Source organism: Leopardus geoffroyi, chromosome D4 (assembly GCF_018350155.1).
Source record: "Leopardus geoffroyi isolate Oge1 chromosome D4, O.geoffroyi_Oge1_pat1.0, whole genome shotgun sequence".
NCBI classification, from domain to species: Eukaryota; Metazoa; Chordata; class Mammalia; order Carnivora; family Felidae; genus Leopardus; species Leopardus geoffroyi.
This window is the reverse complement of record NC_059342.1, coordinates 89,828,020-89,843,853: the sequence shown is the minus strand read 5'-3', so window position 1 is coordinate 89,843,853 and position 15,834 is coordinate 89,828,020. Positions and strand designations below refer to the sequence as shown.

The window sequence follows — 15,834 nt, the reverse complement described above, 5'->3', positions numbered from 1 at the left end:
TCCTCTGCTGCCTCATCCGGCTCAGCAACAGTTATTTATTGAGCCCCTTTTGCCATGTGCCAGGCACCGCGCGAGGTGCTAGGGATACAAGGGAAAACGAGACAGACGAGGAAGATGACGACTCTAGGTTGTTCGTGAGGGCCCGAAATCCAGAACAGGAGGGGCCCCTCTCGTTGGGGCGGTGCCAGGAGGACTTTATGGGGCAAAACCTAACAGGACGGGCACCTCATGAGACGCGCCGGTCGTGCGGAGAGCCACGGGAGACGCTTGGCGGGCCACGGAAGCGGCAGCCCGGAAACCTGGTGTTGAGGAGCACATTCTGAGAACCATCGAAGGCTGGGCCGTCGGAGCGTGCAGTGGAGCAGAGAGGCAGAGCCCAGGCTGGGCAGGTGCCTCTAGGTCCTGCTGCAGAATTTGGATCTTACTCTCGATTCCATTGAAGGGATTGGTGCGGAGGAGGGACACGGTTTTGAAAGCTGAGCCCACATCATTTCCACTTGAGTCATAGTTGCGTCCAAGGGCTGCCAGGTAGCTTAGAGGGAGAACACAGAGGTTTTTGTTTTTGTTTTTGTTTTTGTTTTTGTTTTTGTTTTTGTAACGCAGGTGAAATTCACACAACATAAAATTAACACAATTCTGTGATTTGTAGAACCTTTGTGGTGCTGTGGAACCCTCTACTCCCAAAACCTTTTCATCACCCCGAAAGGAGACCCCGTCCCCATTAAGCAGTGAGCTTAAGGCTTTTGTATCAAAGCAGCATAATGGACCAGCCCTCTAATGGTGCTTAATACATCACTTCACGTTGTTCCCTGGACCCTGGTACGTGAAAGGCTAAGATAGGACAGACGCCCGGGACTAGGAGAGGGGTCTGAGACGCAACACCACACATTTAGGGAGCCTGTAAAAGCATTCAAGTTTCCCCATCTTTTTTTTTTTTTTCTTTTTTAATGTTTTTTTGAGAGAGAGACACTATGAGCAGGGGAGGGGCGGAGAGAGAGGGAGACACAGAACCCGAAGCAGGCCCCGGGCTCTGAGCTGTCAGCACAGAGCCCTACCCGGGGCTCAAACCCATGAACCGTGAGATCACGACCTGAGCCGAAGTGAGATGCTTAACCGACTGAGCCACCCAGGCGCCCCTAAAGCTTCACGATCTTATCACAGTCAAACAGAACATGCAATCCTGGGTTGGATCCTGAAACAAAAAGAGGATGTTAATGAGAAAATGAGTTGAATCAATAGTAAGTAACCGATGCTGGTTTCTTAGTTGTGCCAAGGGTACCCGGTCGTGAAGGATATTAACAGGGGGAAACCGGGCGAGGAGTACGTGGGAGCTGCGTGCACCATCGTTGCAACTTTTCTAGTCCAAAATTGAGTTTATTTTAAAAAGAAAACCATGGGCTTGACTCCTCTAACACTCCTGTACCCAGCTGAGCTAGCTAGAAGGAGAATGGAGAAAAGAGCCGCCGACTCTCGGCCCAGAGCCTGCAGGAAAATGTGTGTGGTCACGGGCAGGCTGCTGCACGTGAGTCGTAGCGTCCTTATCTAAGCGACCATACCTGCGGCACGTACTTGTTGAGCATGCGTAAGGTCTCAGCCTTGAGTGCCGACTTTATCCAGGCTGACTGCGTTCGTCAGTTTTCCCCCAGCAGCTGTGGAAAAGCATTCTAAAGAGAAAGGACAGCCGTCATTATCTTGCACTGTGTGTCGCTTCGATAGTGAGCATTAAAGTGGTTTTGTTTTTTTAACCTGCTTCCTCTTGGTGTCCCTCTGTGGTATTGCGATGAGCTCCCTTCCCCGGGCTCCGCACAGGCAGGCGGTGGCTTCGGGGAGCCATGAGCATTGCAGACCATAACCTGGCCTTTTGACAATGGTCCAATTTCCATACAAATACCCCGTGTGACAAGGGCTTGCACATGCTTGCCTTTGCATATATATATGTGTGTGTGTGTATTTTAATGTTCTGTGTAGTATTAAGTATTTTTGAATGCGAGCGTAAAGTTTATTAGGAAGTTGTAAAATGTGTGAGACACAGATTTGGTGAGGCAGAGATGTGGAGAGACAGTGCTATATTTTTATTCTACCTCCCCTAAAAATAACCCGCCAAGCACTCTTTGTGTTTGTTTAAAACCACAAACACACACAGAAGCAGTGTTTAAAATTTGATATTAGTCTAGCCAGAGACGTGGAGCAGCACCCCCTCCCCACTTCCTCCCTCGTAGTTTATGTAACGCGACTGAAGCAGGAGAAGCGGACGCATTTGTAGGGATGGGGGTTTTACCTCAACTGCTGATCGGCGCGTCGTATGTGGGCAGAGCCCATTGCGACGGTCCTTGTCATCCGTACCTTCGACTGTTGTTACCTAAATGGACTTGACCTCTGATACTGACCTGTACTCAATTAACGAGCCGTAATTTGGGGATAGGCGATGGTACCCTCTAATTACAGGGAGTGAAGAGTCCTTTTCCTGTTCCAGGGGCAGGTAAGGGTTTGCGGGTTAAAGAGTCCTCTGGCTTCCCGACTAAAACATTGTTTGCTGTCAGTGTAAGGAAGATACTGGAAAATAGTATAGAATTAAGCTCAATTTTTTATCAGTGAAGCTTTTAACTAATCATCATCACATGGAAAGGGTTTGGGGTTTTGTTTAAAAAGTCCTGTTTGCGGGAGACGCTGGTGGGGAGGATGGGGACACATAGTGTGGCCTCGCTCACGAAGGGGCAGGACGGTACCTTGCTTATTTTTCTGTGTGAGTCTCGGGCCGCGTTGGGGGACAGGGGACACACCGCACGATAGAGCAAAGCTGGGGCCACTTTGCTGCGGGTTCTGAGGATCTGGTGCGATTTATGGGATGCTATTTGGCATTTCAGACTCAGAATGCCAACAGAGAAGAGTTAGGGGGCAACACTTCTAAACTCTGCCTTTTAGTCTCCGCTTTGTCTCAGAATCCTATTTGCTGCTTGTCCACCCACTTAGATTTCGGGTGTCCCCGATCGACGTTACTGGTAGCAGTCCCCAGAAAGCAACTGACAGTGCCGCGGAAAACGTTCCCTCCTGCCTGACGTCGGCCCTCTGACACCCATGCAGGCGGACCAGGCAGGGCTAGTTATCCCCACTGTCCGGAAAGGCCGGACCCGAATCAGGAGCAGAGTGCATTTTCAGACGACAGTGACATGGTCAAGGAGCATCCTTGGTCATCGGTAAGAGGGGCTCTCCCCGGCAGAAAACAGTGCCCGTGGTGACAGGTGCCGCAGCTGTGTGCCGCCGGCCCCGGCCTCCTCGAACAGCGGGAGGCACCCTCTCCCAGCATTGCTGTGCCGCAGAGCGCCAGGACTTCCTTCGCCATGTGGTGGCAGTTACCGCGGATTGTGTATTTCCCTGCCCGCAAGCAGCCGCGGCGGCCGCAGAGAGAGGCGTGCTGGGAAGGTGGGACCCCTCCCGGGTCTTGCCCTCGATGTGACAAAGCAAGGTGGTGGGAGGGGGGCTGCTTCACAGAGCCGCGCGGAGCTCACACTTGCCTTTTTATTCCCGGAAGATAATGTCAGGAGCTAAGAGAATAGAAGCACACGCCTGTCAAATCCTCCTCAGGCCGCGTGCGCGGGACTCCCTGGGTCAAAGACAGGCACACGAGGTCCTGTCACAAGTCCCCCCACGTGAATCGAAATGTGGCCTGCCTTTTGTCTGCAGCGGGGACTGTCAGTAGGCCCTTTCCCTCTTCCTCATTAGACCCCTTCCCCCGGCGGAGGGCTGGGGACAGCGTGCTGTGGGGCCACGGCTGCCGACAGGCTCCTGTCATTTCCTGCGGTGCCCCGGAGGCTCTGTGCGCTTCGTCCTAGGGCGAAGAGGCTTTTTATAGCCGGCCCGTCTCCAGCAGAGCAGACTCGGAGAATGGGACTTAGGAATGGGGGGCCGTCTGAAAGGGCAGAAGCACAAAGAGCCAGGAAGGGTTTTAGGCGTGTTCGTATTTTCCTGACATTTAAACTCTGCAGGGGCAGCCACCGTTTTGATCTTTAGCCTCCTCGTTTCAAAATCGTGTGCGTTTTCATCCCGGCGCTTAGGAAGAGTGCGAGCAAATCTGCGGCTACTTCCTGCGTTAAGTCCCGGCGGGGAGGCTGAGAGGTGGGGGCGCGTGTGCAGCCGCGACGGGCAGGTGGGGACGGGAGAGATCGTACCACAGGGGCTGGCGCATTCCTCGCGACGTTTCCACTCGCAGGGAAGCACAGAAGCCGTAGCCCGCGGATGCCCAGCTCGGAGTCCACAGTCATCGTTCCAGAGGCTTCAGAGGAAAGCGCGGCCCTCCCCGGGCCATGCGGTCGCAGAACGAACTGCGGCATTTGGCACTGTGTTCCCGTGCCTCCCGCCGCTGCCTCGTGTGCCCTGGCGCTCCCAGAAAGATAAAACGAGGTGCGAGGGCCAGCGGGCCGACCCCATACCAGGGACGGTGCCAGAGGAAGGCCTGCGGGGGCCTAGACCGGGCCATCGACTCGCTTCAGAGAAGGAGCGGTGGCAGACAATTCCAGGGTTGTCCCCGAAGGCAGCCTTTCCCGAGCCGAGAGCCGGGCCGTATTGAGCGGGTTGGATAAGCAGAAGGAAGACGGGCGTGGATGTTGTGACGCGCCAGCCCGAGGGGCCCTGGGCGCTGAGAGTGGCGGGGACAGATCATCACTGTCCGCCTACCGCTTGACTACTGTTTCATCACCACCTTTTCTTGTAAGGGGCACGTGCGAGTATCCACAGAACAGATTTGATCATTCATTTCCCCCTCGCGATAGCCCGACACCGTCCTCCACGAGGTGCCCTCCGCCACCGCCGAGCGTGGTCATGCCCAAGAGCCTTGTCCGGGTACTTGCTCATACACCGTTCCGCGGTCGGTCGGGGTGGAGCGGGAGGGCGCGGCCCACCCTGCTGGAGGCGGTTCTCGGCTCCCTGCCGTTAGAGGAGGCAGGGAGTCGGCCTCATCTCTGTAGCCAGCTTCGTCCTGACAGGTGGCCCGAGGCTCCGTGCGCTCCAGGCCAGTCCGGCAAGTGCTTCTGGGAAGCCTGGCCCCCCAGCATTTCCCAGCCCTGTTCCCACGGGCCACCAGGCTGCCTTGCCCCTACCCCCCCCCCCCCCCCCCGCCCAGTCTCGGGCCCCGGTCAGCATTCCCCGCAGTGACCCTTCCAGAGACTGGCAGTCCGGCACAGTGACCGAGAGCCGTTCTGCCAGGTGACCGCTACTCCCTCTGTGGCCTGACTTGCCTCAGTTTCCCCGTGTGTAAGATGGAGATCAGACGAATACTCGCCTCAGAGAAGTGGTGGGAGGTTGAGTCGACAGGCATGGAGTGCACGGGGCGCCTCCGGTCCGTGGCTCCCCCGACTTCCCTCGGGTGCTCGTCCGCAGTGACCGCTCTCCTCTCCTAGGGGAGCTCTCCTCCCCTGGCCCATTTCCCGCCTCGCTGACCCCTCCTCATGTCTCCTCTTGTCTTCACTGTCACCTCTTCGCAGTCTCTTCACTGTGGACACAGTAGAGGAGACTCAGGCTCTGGGGTCAGCCGGGCCTGGATGTGCAACCGGCTCTCCCCCACGTGGACTCGCCAGCCGGGACTCAGCCTCTCCACGCTTCAGGTCCCGGGGCCGTTACAAGGGGAAATAATACGGACGCCTGGGGGGCTCAGTCGGCGAAGCGTCCGACTTCGGCTCAGATCGTGATCTAACAGTCTGTGGTTCGAGCCCCGCGTCGGGCTCTGTGCTGACAGCTCAGAGCCTGGAGCCTGCTTCAGATTCTGGGTCTCCCTCTCTCTCTGCCCTTCCCCTGCTCGCACTCTCTCTCTCTCAAGAATAAATAAACATTTAAAAACATTTTAAAAAAAGAAAAAAAGAACCTACTTTGTGGGGTCCATATCGTGAGGATTCTGCATGATGATAAAGCTTAAGAAGTCCTTGGCACTGTGGCTGCCCAGAGGAAGTGCTCAGTGAGTGATGGCTGCTGTTACCCTACGGGGGAAGGGACGCGGAACTCAGAATCCATGGCCAAATATATACATACAGCCCGCTTGACGTTACGTGTTCTTAGTGAGGTAATCCAAAGACCAGCTGCCACAACAACCCACATGCTCCCACCAAAGCGACAGCCATCTTCAGTTCTGTCCGGGCATATGACCGCCCCACCCGGGCACAAAGTGAGCCGTACCCAAAATTACCACCGCCCAGCAGTGCCTCTTGGGCAGCCGTGACGTGCTGGCATAGAATCATGGTCCCAGGACCTGAAACATTCCCCCGTGTCCTGAGAGGCCCAGGGGCACCTCTGGTGATCCCCAGAAGGCGCCCGAGAGCAACGTGTTCCGCCCTGATGCCCCATCTCCCCCACCCAGCAGGACCTGGGCATAAGGGAGCCAGCATCAGGGTGGCGGGGCTCTCTCCCAGCTCTGCAGACTCTGTTCTTTTCCCTGCGGTTGCCTCGGTTTTCATAGGGAAGTAGGTGGTATTGTCTGGGTTTTCTTGGGAGCCCAGATGTCTTTGGATGTGTTTCTCTAACTGCAAGGCTGTTCCTGCAGAAAATAACATCACACCAAGTGGGTACAGAACAGTTCAGGTGTCTTTGGGCTTGGACTCTCCTGGCAGCCAGCAACAGAATCTGGCATTTTACCATCTGGAAAGCATGGAACTGATTTTTGTTCATCTAAATGAAGAGCTTTAATTCCTTAATCCTGGGAAATGTCAAGGACCTTTTGTGTGCAGCTCCTCTCAGCCCTGCACAAGGCCTGTGGCAGAAGCTTGAGGCTGGTCGGCACTCTGGAGAGTTCCCTCGTGGCCACCCTGGGCTTTCCCGGTTCACCCAGGCCCTCCTCCTGGCAGCGCCCCGTGACCTCTGCCTTTCCTACTCCCACACCTCCATTCTGCTCCCCGAACGCCACTGGCCAAAAATAAATCAATAGAATCTCGCCTACATTGTCTGTCATTCACTCAGGGTCCTACCAGGTGAGTGGCACCAGCACGGAGCCCCCTTTTTGAGCACTCTCCTCTCTGTAGATGCCCCGAGCTAGGCCCACGGAGGCCACACGAGGCCAGCGTGACCTCATCCTCACGGAGAACACAGCCTGGGGCCAAGCAGGGCTCCTGCTTACAGGTCAGGCAAGTGCGGGGCTGGGGTGTCCACAGATGCTGCTGAGGGTTACGGGCAAAGGGACAGAAGGGCCAGGAAAACAGGTTTGGGAGGAGTCAGAGTGGTCAGCAGTGACGGAGTATGTCGTGAGGCTGAGGGACGCATGGCTGGGACCTCCAGGTCATCCGGGCCCTCAGGCGCCACATCACGGTGTTTCCAAGTCCCCCGTGGTGTGTGTGTGTGTGTGTGTGTGTGTGTGTGTGTGTGTGTGTGTGGTTTGTTGTCGTTTGCCTCCGGAGGCCGTCAGCAACCAGCACTCAGGTCCAGGGGGTTGAGGGGCTTCCCTTCAGGGTCTGTGGCATCTTGGCTGCAACTTGAAAGAGATCGGGGCAAAACCCCCAAACCAAACAAAACTCCTTTATGGAAGCGCTGGTAGGTGCCACGGGCTGTGGTCAATACTTGATAGACAAGGTCTCACCCTTCTCAGACTGAGCTGCGTCTCAAAACCGTGGCCACTTTTCAAGCAAGAGGGAGCAGCCGCGTCTGTGTTGACCTGTCTAGTTCCCACGCGGGCAACCCTGCCTCTGCTCTCCCACCTCCCTCCCCCCACCCCCCAGCGGCACTGCCAGGCTCCGGGGACAGCGAGAAGCCCTTCAAAGCCCATGCAGATGGCCCCTTCGTCGGCAGAGAGGGAAGTATCGATCTTGTCTGAGTAATCCCCGGTCCCCCCGGACTGCGATGCTCTCTCCTCGGGCCTCTGGGCCTGACGATCCCGCGGCATACAGATCCAGGGTGCGGATTAGAGACTCGGGGCACATAATAAAATGAAACCGCCAGCTTCCGCTCTACTGGACTTTTATCCCAGCTTTAGAGGCTTGTCCCTGCTCCGGCCCGTCGCCCCCACCCCCAGCACTTTCAAGACTGACTTCATAGCATTCCCATTTGGAAATAATGATGGCTTCTCTTTTCATGGAATGAGTACTTCGGGGGCCGTTTTAAATATTCTTCATAAAGCCCGTGCCCCTCCTCGGAGCAGCGTGGCCGGCAGGGATCGCTGTCTCGTTGAACGTTTAACACACGGCATTCCCGTCTTTGACTCCTTGGACCCACAAAGAATGTTCTCATTCTGAGAGGTTGCTGGGGCCCCTCTCCTCAAGGGTGGGTCTGTCCTTGGCAGAGCCCTGAGTGGAGACCCCGACGTCCTGGGCTGCTCTCTTTGCGCAGCATTAAAGTACATCCGGTGAATAGAAGTATGTTTTTTTCCTTTGGGTTGCAGCGTGTTACAACCAAGTAGCAAATACCTCGTTTGTGCTGCACAGCTCTTGGAGGCCATCCCCGTGCGAGGAGGCTGCCAGCACCGAGAACAGTCTGTGCGGACGGTCTCCCTGGATCTGAGCTGGGCTCCCCAGGCTCTTTGTGACGGGCCCAGAAGTCGAGGACCACGCGGGGAGGTGGAGGGCGCATTCCTGGAGGGGGGTGGGGGCAGACCAGCTCGTCCTTTTTAAAAGAACAAAGGGCTTCAGTGTCACTGCTGGTTGGCCTGAGGGTGGAGCTCAGCACAGGGGTACCCTCGGGGCGTGCAGTCAGGCCCTGCAGCTGCGTCCACTGAAAAGCTCGACCTCCGGTGCCGGGGATCCCAGCCTCGTGTTCCTTTCCCAGGGCCAGCGGGGAGAGCGAGCGATGCGGCCAAGGTCATCCAGATAATTAGTGGTGAATCCGGGACTGAACTCTGGTCTCCTGACAGTTCCACATCACATTTCCCGGCACGCCGCCTCTGGTCATGTTACTGTTGGCCAGAGACCTCGTGGTCCCTTCAGAGTTTGGGAAAGCAGGTATTGGCTGGAGGGAAGCCAGAATCTGGGTCTCTACCTTGCCTCTCTTTTAAATAAGCAACTTCTGGACACTTGGGTGCTGAACTTGCCCTGTGAATCTTGCGGGACACGCTCAGCTCTCCTGGCTTGGCAGTGGCGGCCTCAGGCCGTGGGCTCTGTGCTGACAGATGCCTCGCTCGGTGCTCTCCGTCGGTCGCATTAGCAAGAGCGGCACTAACTGCCAGAGCCCGGGTGCGGGCTCAGCTCCCACCGGCTGGTGGGACGCAAGCGGTCCGTTCACCTGTGGTCCCTAATGCTGCTGACAGTCACTTTGGGGAGCTTTTTAACCACACACATCCTGGCCCCCAGCCTGGACTACCTTCTAGAAGCTGAGGGATGGTGCCTGGCACCCCGTCACCTCTGCCGCCCTGCGGCCTCCCCACTCCGGCCCGGAAGCCTTGGCGGGGTGACGCCTACGACCTTGGCAAGCTCAAGAAGCCCCCAGGGCGATTCCTGGGCCACCAAGCAAGTCCCTGACTTACACTGGCTCCGCTTACGATTTTTTGACCTTACGATGGTGCAGAAGCGACACACATTCAGCAGAAAGGACACTTCAGATTTTGAATTGGATTTTCCCTCCCGCTGGCGGTGAGCGGTCTGATGCTGTCTCGTGACGCTGGCCAACATCTACAGCTCCAGTCAGCCCTGCCGTCACGAGGGCGACCCCCCCCCCCAATGACGACTACTCCGCCGGTCACTTTCAGTACCGTCTTCAGCACGTTACACGCGATATCCAGCACTTTATTACAGAACAGGCTTCGTGTCGGACGGCTTTGCCCAGCTGTAGGCTTGCACACATGCCGGGAGCACATGTAAAGTAGGCCAGGCTAAGCTGTGACGTTCGGTAGGTTGAGTGTATTCAGTGCGTTTTCAACTTAGGGTGGTTTTATCGGGACGTAAGCCCATCGTAAGTCGGGGAAGATCTGTACGACAGACTCTCACTTTAGGGAACTGCTGAGGAGTGATAGTATGTTGAGAGTTTTTGTCCCCTTCCTGTGTCCCGCTGACCCTTACGCTTGTCACCGCTCTGTCCTTGGTTCTTCCTCTACAGATCAGAGAACAGAGCCTTTCTGGTCACCGTGAAACCCGGGCTCTGCAGGGCGACGTTAAGCAGAAAGTAGCCTTGCGGGACCCCCCCTCATTCTCTTTGCCCCACAGCTGGCCAGAGGCCACCAGTGGGAAAGAGGATTTGGGCTTTCTGTGCCAAAATCGACGTGGTGACATGGGACCTCCCCCACTCGTTAGCACTCTACTTTTGATTGCCCTTGATTAATGCGTGCACACACTGACCGAATGCTGCTGGCTGCTGTTTGCCCCGTTTCCCCTTCCCCCCTTCATTCCGAGCGGCAGGGAGACTCCTCCAGTCCAGAGACTTCCTGAGGGCCCACCCGTGTCAGGCTCTTTTGGGCTGGGCGCCTGGGATGTGGCAGCGAGCAAAAGGGACAGGGAGAGAGAGAGTAAAGAGACTGGCATGGAGTCCTGCCCCCGCCCCCCCCAGGAGTCCTGGGGGCCATTCCCTCCTAGGGAGGCGGTGACCAGGCTGTGCCACCGCCATCTGGAGCCCCTTGGCTGGGCCTGTCACCCCGCCTCCCTGCGACTGCTTCCTGTCTTGGAAACGGGCGGTCTCATCACGGCGCCCTCCTGAGGTGGTTGTAGGGATGAAGCCAGGTGGTGGGCGGGGAGGGAGGGGAAGGTTCACGGTCGGTGGGTGCTGCTGTTTGTCAGGCGCCGTCCCAGTGCTTCCCTGACACTGGCTCACGCAGTCCGTGCCCGAGGTCACGCGGCCCCTGAGTAGCAGACAAGACCCAGACCCGTGCGGTCCGGCTCCCGGGCCCCAACCCCTTCCCGGCTGTGCAGTGCGCATCACCTCGCGCAGGGCCGTGGCCCTCACTGCAGGCAGCGCTGCCGTGGCTTTGGCCGACCTAACTCGTGACTTCCCGAGCACCCCTCGCTCTCGGGTTCCGGAGTGCAGACGTCAGAAAGGCTCACACGCAATATGGGAGAGGAGCCTTGGGAGACTTGTTTTGACTGGCATCTCCTTCACCAGTGTGACTGGCAGCTGTTTCAAGGGCTCTTGAAAGATTCCTTTCTCCCTCTGAGCTTAGTTCCCTGCCAGTCTGGGGGCACAAAGACCTTCACCTGTTTGAGCTGGGGACACAATTTTGGTAAGCCCTGGTTGGCGGAGGAGGACAACGCCGAGAGAGGGATAAGGCCCCCCGGGGCTGCGATGGGCACATCACTCTCAGAGAGGCTCCCCGGCAGTGCTCCCTTCGGGATAGAGAGGGAAGCACACCCCAGCCTGAGCCAGAACATCTGCAGTTTGCTCTGCCTGGAGGCGATAAGGGACACCTCCTGGCCAAGCCCCTGCGTGGCTGTCTACTCACTGGTTTGGGGCAGCTTTTTTGTTTTTAAGTAAGCCAGACCCCTGACGTGGGGCTCGAACTCACAACCCAGAGATCAAGAGACACACGCTCCAGAGTCCGAGCCCGCCAGGCGCCCCTGCTCACTGCTGTTTGAGTGGCCCTGTCTCTCTGTGCGGTGCTTTCACTGGTCACCTGGCATCGCTGCCCCTCTCCTGTTCTTCCCAAGGTCCCCTGTCCCGCTGGTTTATTGTTTCTTTCTTGTCTTCTCCTCCCTCCCTCCCTCCCTTGCCAGGGGCTCGCAGCTCAAGGTCCGCTTTGATCTGTTTGCAGGCACTTTCGTAACCAGCGGTGAGTGGAGGGATGAATGGTCTCCCCTCCTCAGGAGCATCAGTGCCCCTCCTCAGCCTCCCCTGCTGGGCAGGGTGGCTTTAATCTCCCAGTGGAATCTTAGGAGCTGTACCTTACAATGGGGCCTGAGCCTCGGCTGGCCTGGCACAGAGTGGATTTCACCTAAATTAGTTAATAGCAATATTTTTTTGTTGCCCCGGGCCTGTTTTTTCCCCCACACCTTGGATGCTGGGGGGGGAGGGGGGGGACTTGTAATATTGAAAAGTGTAAAACAAGAAAACATTGAAGGTTGAATGAATGCTTGGACAAGAAAGGAAGAGCATTATAGGTGAATTTCCCCCCCATTCTGCAGCCATGCCTTGCCTGGTGCTGTGGAGTTCGGCCACAGTAACCCCAGAACCAGGAGCGGAGGAGTTTGTGAGGAAGGGAGGGGACATACAGTAGATGCACCAACTTTGTTTCCCTTTATTACAATGTCTGTCATCAGTGACAGAGAGTTGAAGAAACTGAAATCAAACATCATTTGATCATGGCAGCACAAAAAAAAACAAAAAAAACAAAACAAAAAAAAAACCCTGCCCCCGTTGGGCGATTTAAGGGAGTACCTTACACTAGACCATCCGAAAAAGTGGCTACACTTGACCAGATGGCCAGCCCACTAGCAGCAAAGCTAATTGGGTGCCCTCTCTGGGAGCCAGATGCCGGAACAGTGCCGTGGTACTGAGAGCTGTATCTGGAGGGCATTCCCGGGTTCGTCCAGTTCTGCTCCAGAGTCGCTAGCTGACCAGCAGCCACATTTACAAACCTCCTAACCTGCGCCTCCCATCGGGACTCCGGCTTTCCAAGAACCTTAGGCTGGGGCGTGTGGGCAGATGATGCCCGGGGCGCCTGGAGCGTGTGCCTTTTCCAGAACCGGGATTGCTGGCCGGGGGTGCCTGTTGGGGAGGGCTGGCCTAGGCTTGGGCCTCGCGGCCTCTGGGCTTAAACACCCAGGGCCCCTCACCGGCTGTGTGACTTAGCCATCTTCCCGACCTCCAGGAATCTCCTCCTCCTCTTCTGTAAAATGAAAATAAGGAGAGTGCCCACCTCCGTTAACTTGCCGTTTGCTGCTCAATTTTATACATTGGTCATTCGTGTTAAAAATTGTACAAAGAAAAGCAAAGGAAATGTGCAGCCAGACACGGCATGCCAGCCTGGGATGTGGGCTCTGGGTGGCCAGTGTGACTGGGGAATCCAGCCCCAGGACCGGTGCTCACGCTGCTGAAACGGACGGATCTAGGCTTGTCCCAGAGGCCTCCTGGGACCGCCGATGAGCTTTCTGTGTCCTGGGCGAGGAGCAGCCCGAACTAGTGGACAGCTCGCCTGGCTTCCCTGCTATGACAGCAACTGATATGCGGGGCAAAGCTTGCTCGAAACACTGAAACAAGTAGTAGGCGCTGGGGTAAGAATGCTCCAGAAACTCCCTCTTTCGGAAATTTCCTTCATAATGGCAAATGTGATAGCCCACAGAGGGGCACTTGCATGGGTTGTCCCGCTTGGCAAGGGGTCTGGGTGGGTAAGACCCAGCCTCCAAGCTCAGGGGCCGTGGGGCCCAGTTTGCTTTGCTGTGTTTTGTAGCCATTCATTTCACTCCCCCGGTCACCACCTACCTTCTTGCCAAGTTATCATTACTACTGTTTAAAAAGAAAAAGAGAAAAAGCATTGCTCATTTTAGAAGGCTGTCTGTCAGAAATGCTTAAAATAAAACCAGTCTGCACTTGAAGGTATACGTACCACTTCTCTTGAAAGTCACTTCGGTGACAGTTTCTCAGCCATGTTGGATCCACGACCTATAGCTGTCCTTTCGAGAAAGCCAGGGCAGGTGTTTCTGGTATGTGGCCGTCAGTGAGTGGACTTTTATTTTTTTAAGTTTATTTATTTCCTTTGAGAGAGACGGTGAGAGAGCACGCACGCAGAAGCAGGGAAGGGGCAGAGAGGGAGGGAAAGGGAATTCCAAGCAAGCACAGACCCCGACTTGGGGCTCGAACACACGTACCGCGAGATCATGACCTGAGCCAAAACCGAGAGCCAGACGCTTAACCGACTGAGCCACCCAGGCGCCCCTGGCGAGTGGCATTTTTATTTCTGTATTCTACAAATATGTATTGAGCATCTGCTCCTGCTAGATGCCAGCCAGGTGATGTTCCAGGCCTTGGGGACGTACCATGAACCAGATGGGCATGATCCCTGTCCCCATAGAGCTCATCATCTTGTGGCTTCACCAGCCACCAGGCAGGCCATGAAAGTCCAGCAAGGGAAGAGTGCCCACCCAAGGGCGGGAGGAGCAGAGAGGGAGGGGAGAGAGGCAGGGCTGCCTTGTGGCTGGACGGGGCATGCTTCACACACACAGCCATTTATTTAGAGAAAGTGAGGCTCAGGTAAGCTAGGGGGCCTACGCCCTCCACCTTGGGGTGTGGCCTCTCTGGCCTTAGGTGTGGACACAGCAGGACTGATTTCCAGATCGTGTGCAGCTTTGCCTTGCGGGCCTGGAGCAGCCTTTCGAGTTTCTTTCCACCTGATCAGTTCACCCCACTGCTGCTTGTCCCTTACTGTTCTGGTGACAGCTGGAAAACTGAGGCGTCTACGCAACGTAGACCCATGTTTACTCTTGCTCACAAAGGTGATCGTTTTATCTGGGGGTTTTTTTGGTTTCGTTTTGTTTTTTAACCACAACATTCATAATGACGAGAATCCCTAGTGAGGACCACCCGATAAACCACGAGTGTGAACACAACTGTCAAATTAGGTACAATCTATTAATTTGCTGATTGATGGCAGGCATTAGCAATTTGTGGTGTCCAATTTCAGAACTACAGGGGAGCTGAAACTAGTCCTTTGTTTTCCAGAAGGGACACTGAGACCCAGAGAGATTAAGTAGTCGAATCAAGGTCAGCGGACAGTGCTGGGGCTTCAAGCCAGTGTGCGTTCTGTCTGGTCACCGGATGCCTCTAGTAGACCTGAGGCATTCATGCCCTTGGCCCTGCTGGCAAAGCCTCTACTTGGAGTTTGGGGACAGTGCGGGGGGGGGGGGGGGGGTGTGGCCCTCCAAGATGCCATAAATAGGCCACAACTTTTGTTGGAGAGAAGACCACACTTTGAGCGTCAAGGCTCCTCAGAAAGGTAATAGGAACACTGAGGCCCAAGAGAAAGATCAGAAATTACCAGATTCCTGGTCATAAAATCTCTGTGACTACAAATTATGAGGCAGAATGAGAATGACAGAAAGCAGAAAGACCAGTTACCCTGCCAGAGAAAGGGTTCCATTGCAAAAATGAAGTCGAGGTGGCTCAGGTGGTTAAACGTTTGATTCTGGGTTTCGGCTCAGGTCGTGATCTCACGATTCGTGGGTTCGAGCCCCCAGGAGGGCTCTGCACTGACAGCACGGAGCCTGCTTGAGATTCTCCCTCTTGCCCTCTCTCTCGCCCTCTCTCTTTGCCCCTCGCCAGCTTACGCTGTCTCGCAAAACAAATGAGTAAACGTTTCAGAAAACGAGATGAAGTCGAATGTGGACAGCTGGAGAACCTTTGCGTTCATGCAGCGTTCCCTGCAGCGACTTGGCTCCATAGCCTCTCCGTGACCTGTCCGGTCTGTGCCTCTCCGCTGGCCTGTGGCCACGCCCCCCTCACAGGTGCTCCCGCCCACCCGCCAGGGTTTTCCATCGCTGGAACTCAATTCCATTGCCTCCAGGCCCGAACGCTTGTGTCCTCCCCGCCGCCAACTTCGCTAATTTTCGTACTTCCGATTGTATTTTAGATGTCCTTTCCTCCAAGAGGCGTCCAGAGGCAGACTGGTTTATCCTATCTAGGGAATGCATTGGTTTTGTTTTCTCTGCACTGGTTCGGAGGGGCATCTAACGCCACTCATTGTCCTTGGTTCCAGGTGACAGACCACGCCACCACCGCCCTGCTCCACTATCAGCTGCCCCAGATGCCAGACGTCGTGGTCAGATCCTTCATGGTAAGTGGGCTTCAGAGCTGAGCCTCCAATGGAAACCTTGGTGCCCTCCCAGTAAGAGCAGGCAGTTCAGAAGGCAGCTCACAGAGGGCCAGGGCCCCACAACGGGCCAGCGTAGAACCGATGCTTCCTTTAAACGGGGAAGGGACTTATGAGAAACCGTTTCCCACTTAATTAACTGGTGT

General features: G+C 55.9%; 1 protein-coding gene across 5 annotated transcripts in view; it reads left to right on the top strand.

The window, feature by feature from the left end:
* Positions 1–15,834, top strand: part of MED27 (mediator complex subunit 27) — a 237,582-nt gene that overhangs the window by 181,694 nt on the left and 40,054 nt on the right. For all 5 annotated transcript variants that reach the window (XM_045468941.1, XM_045468944.1, XM_045468942.1 and 2 more), the window contains one exon: positions 15,575–15,652. In XM_045468941.1, the coding sequence (XP_045324897.1) occupies positions 15,575–15,652 (78 nt within the window). The remainder of the gene's footprint in view (positions 1–15,574; positions 15,653–15,834) is intronic.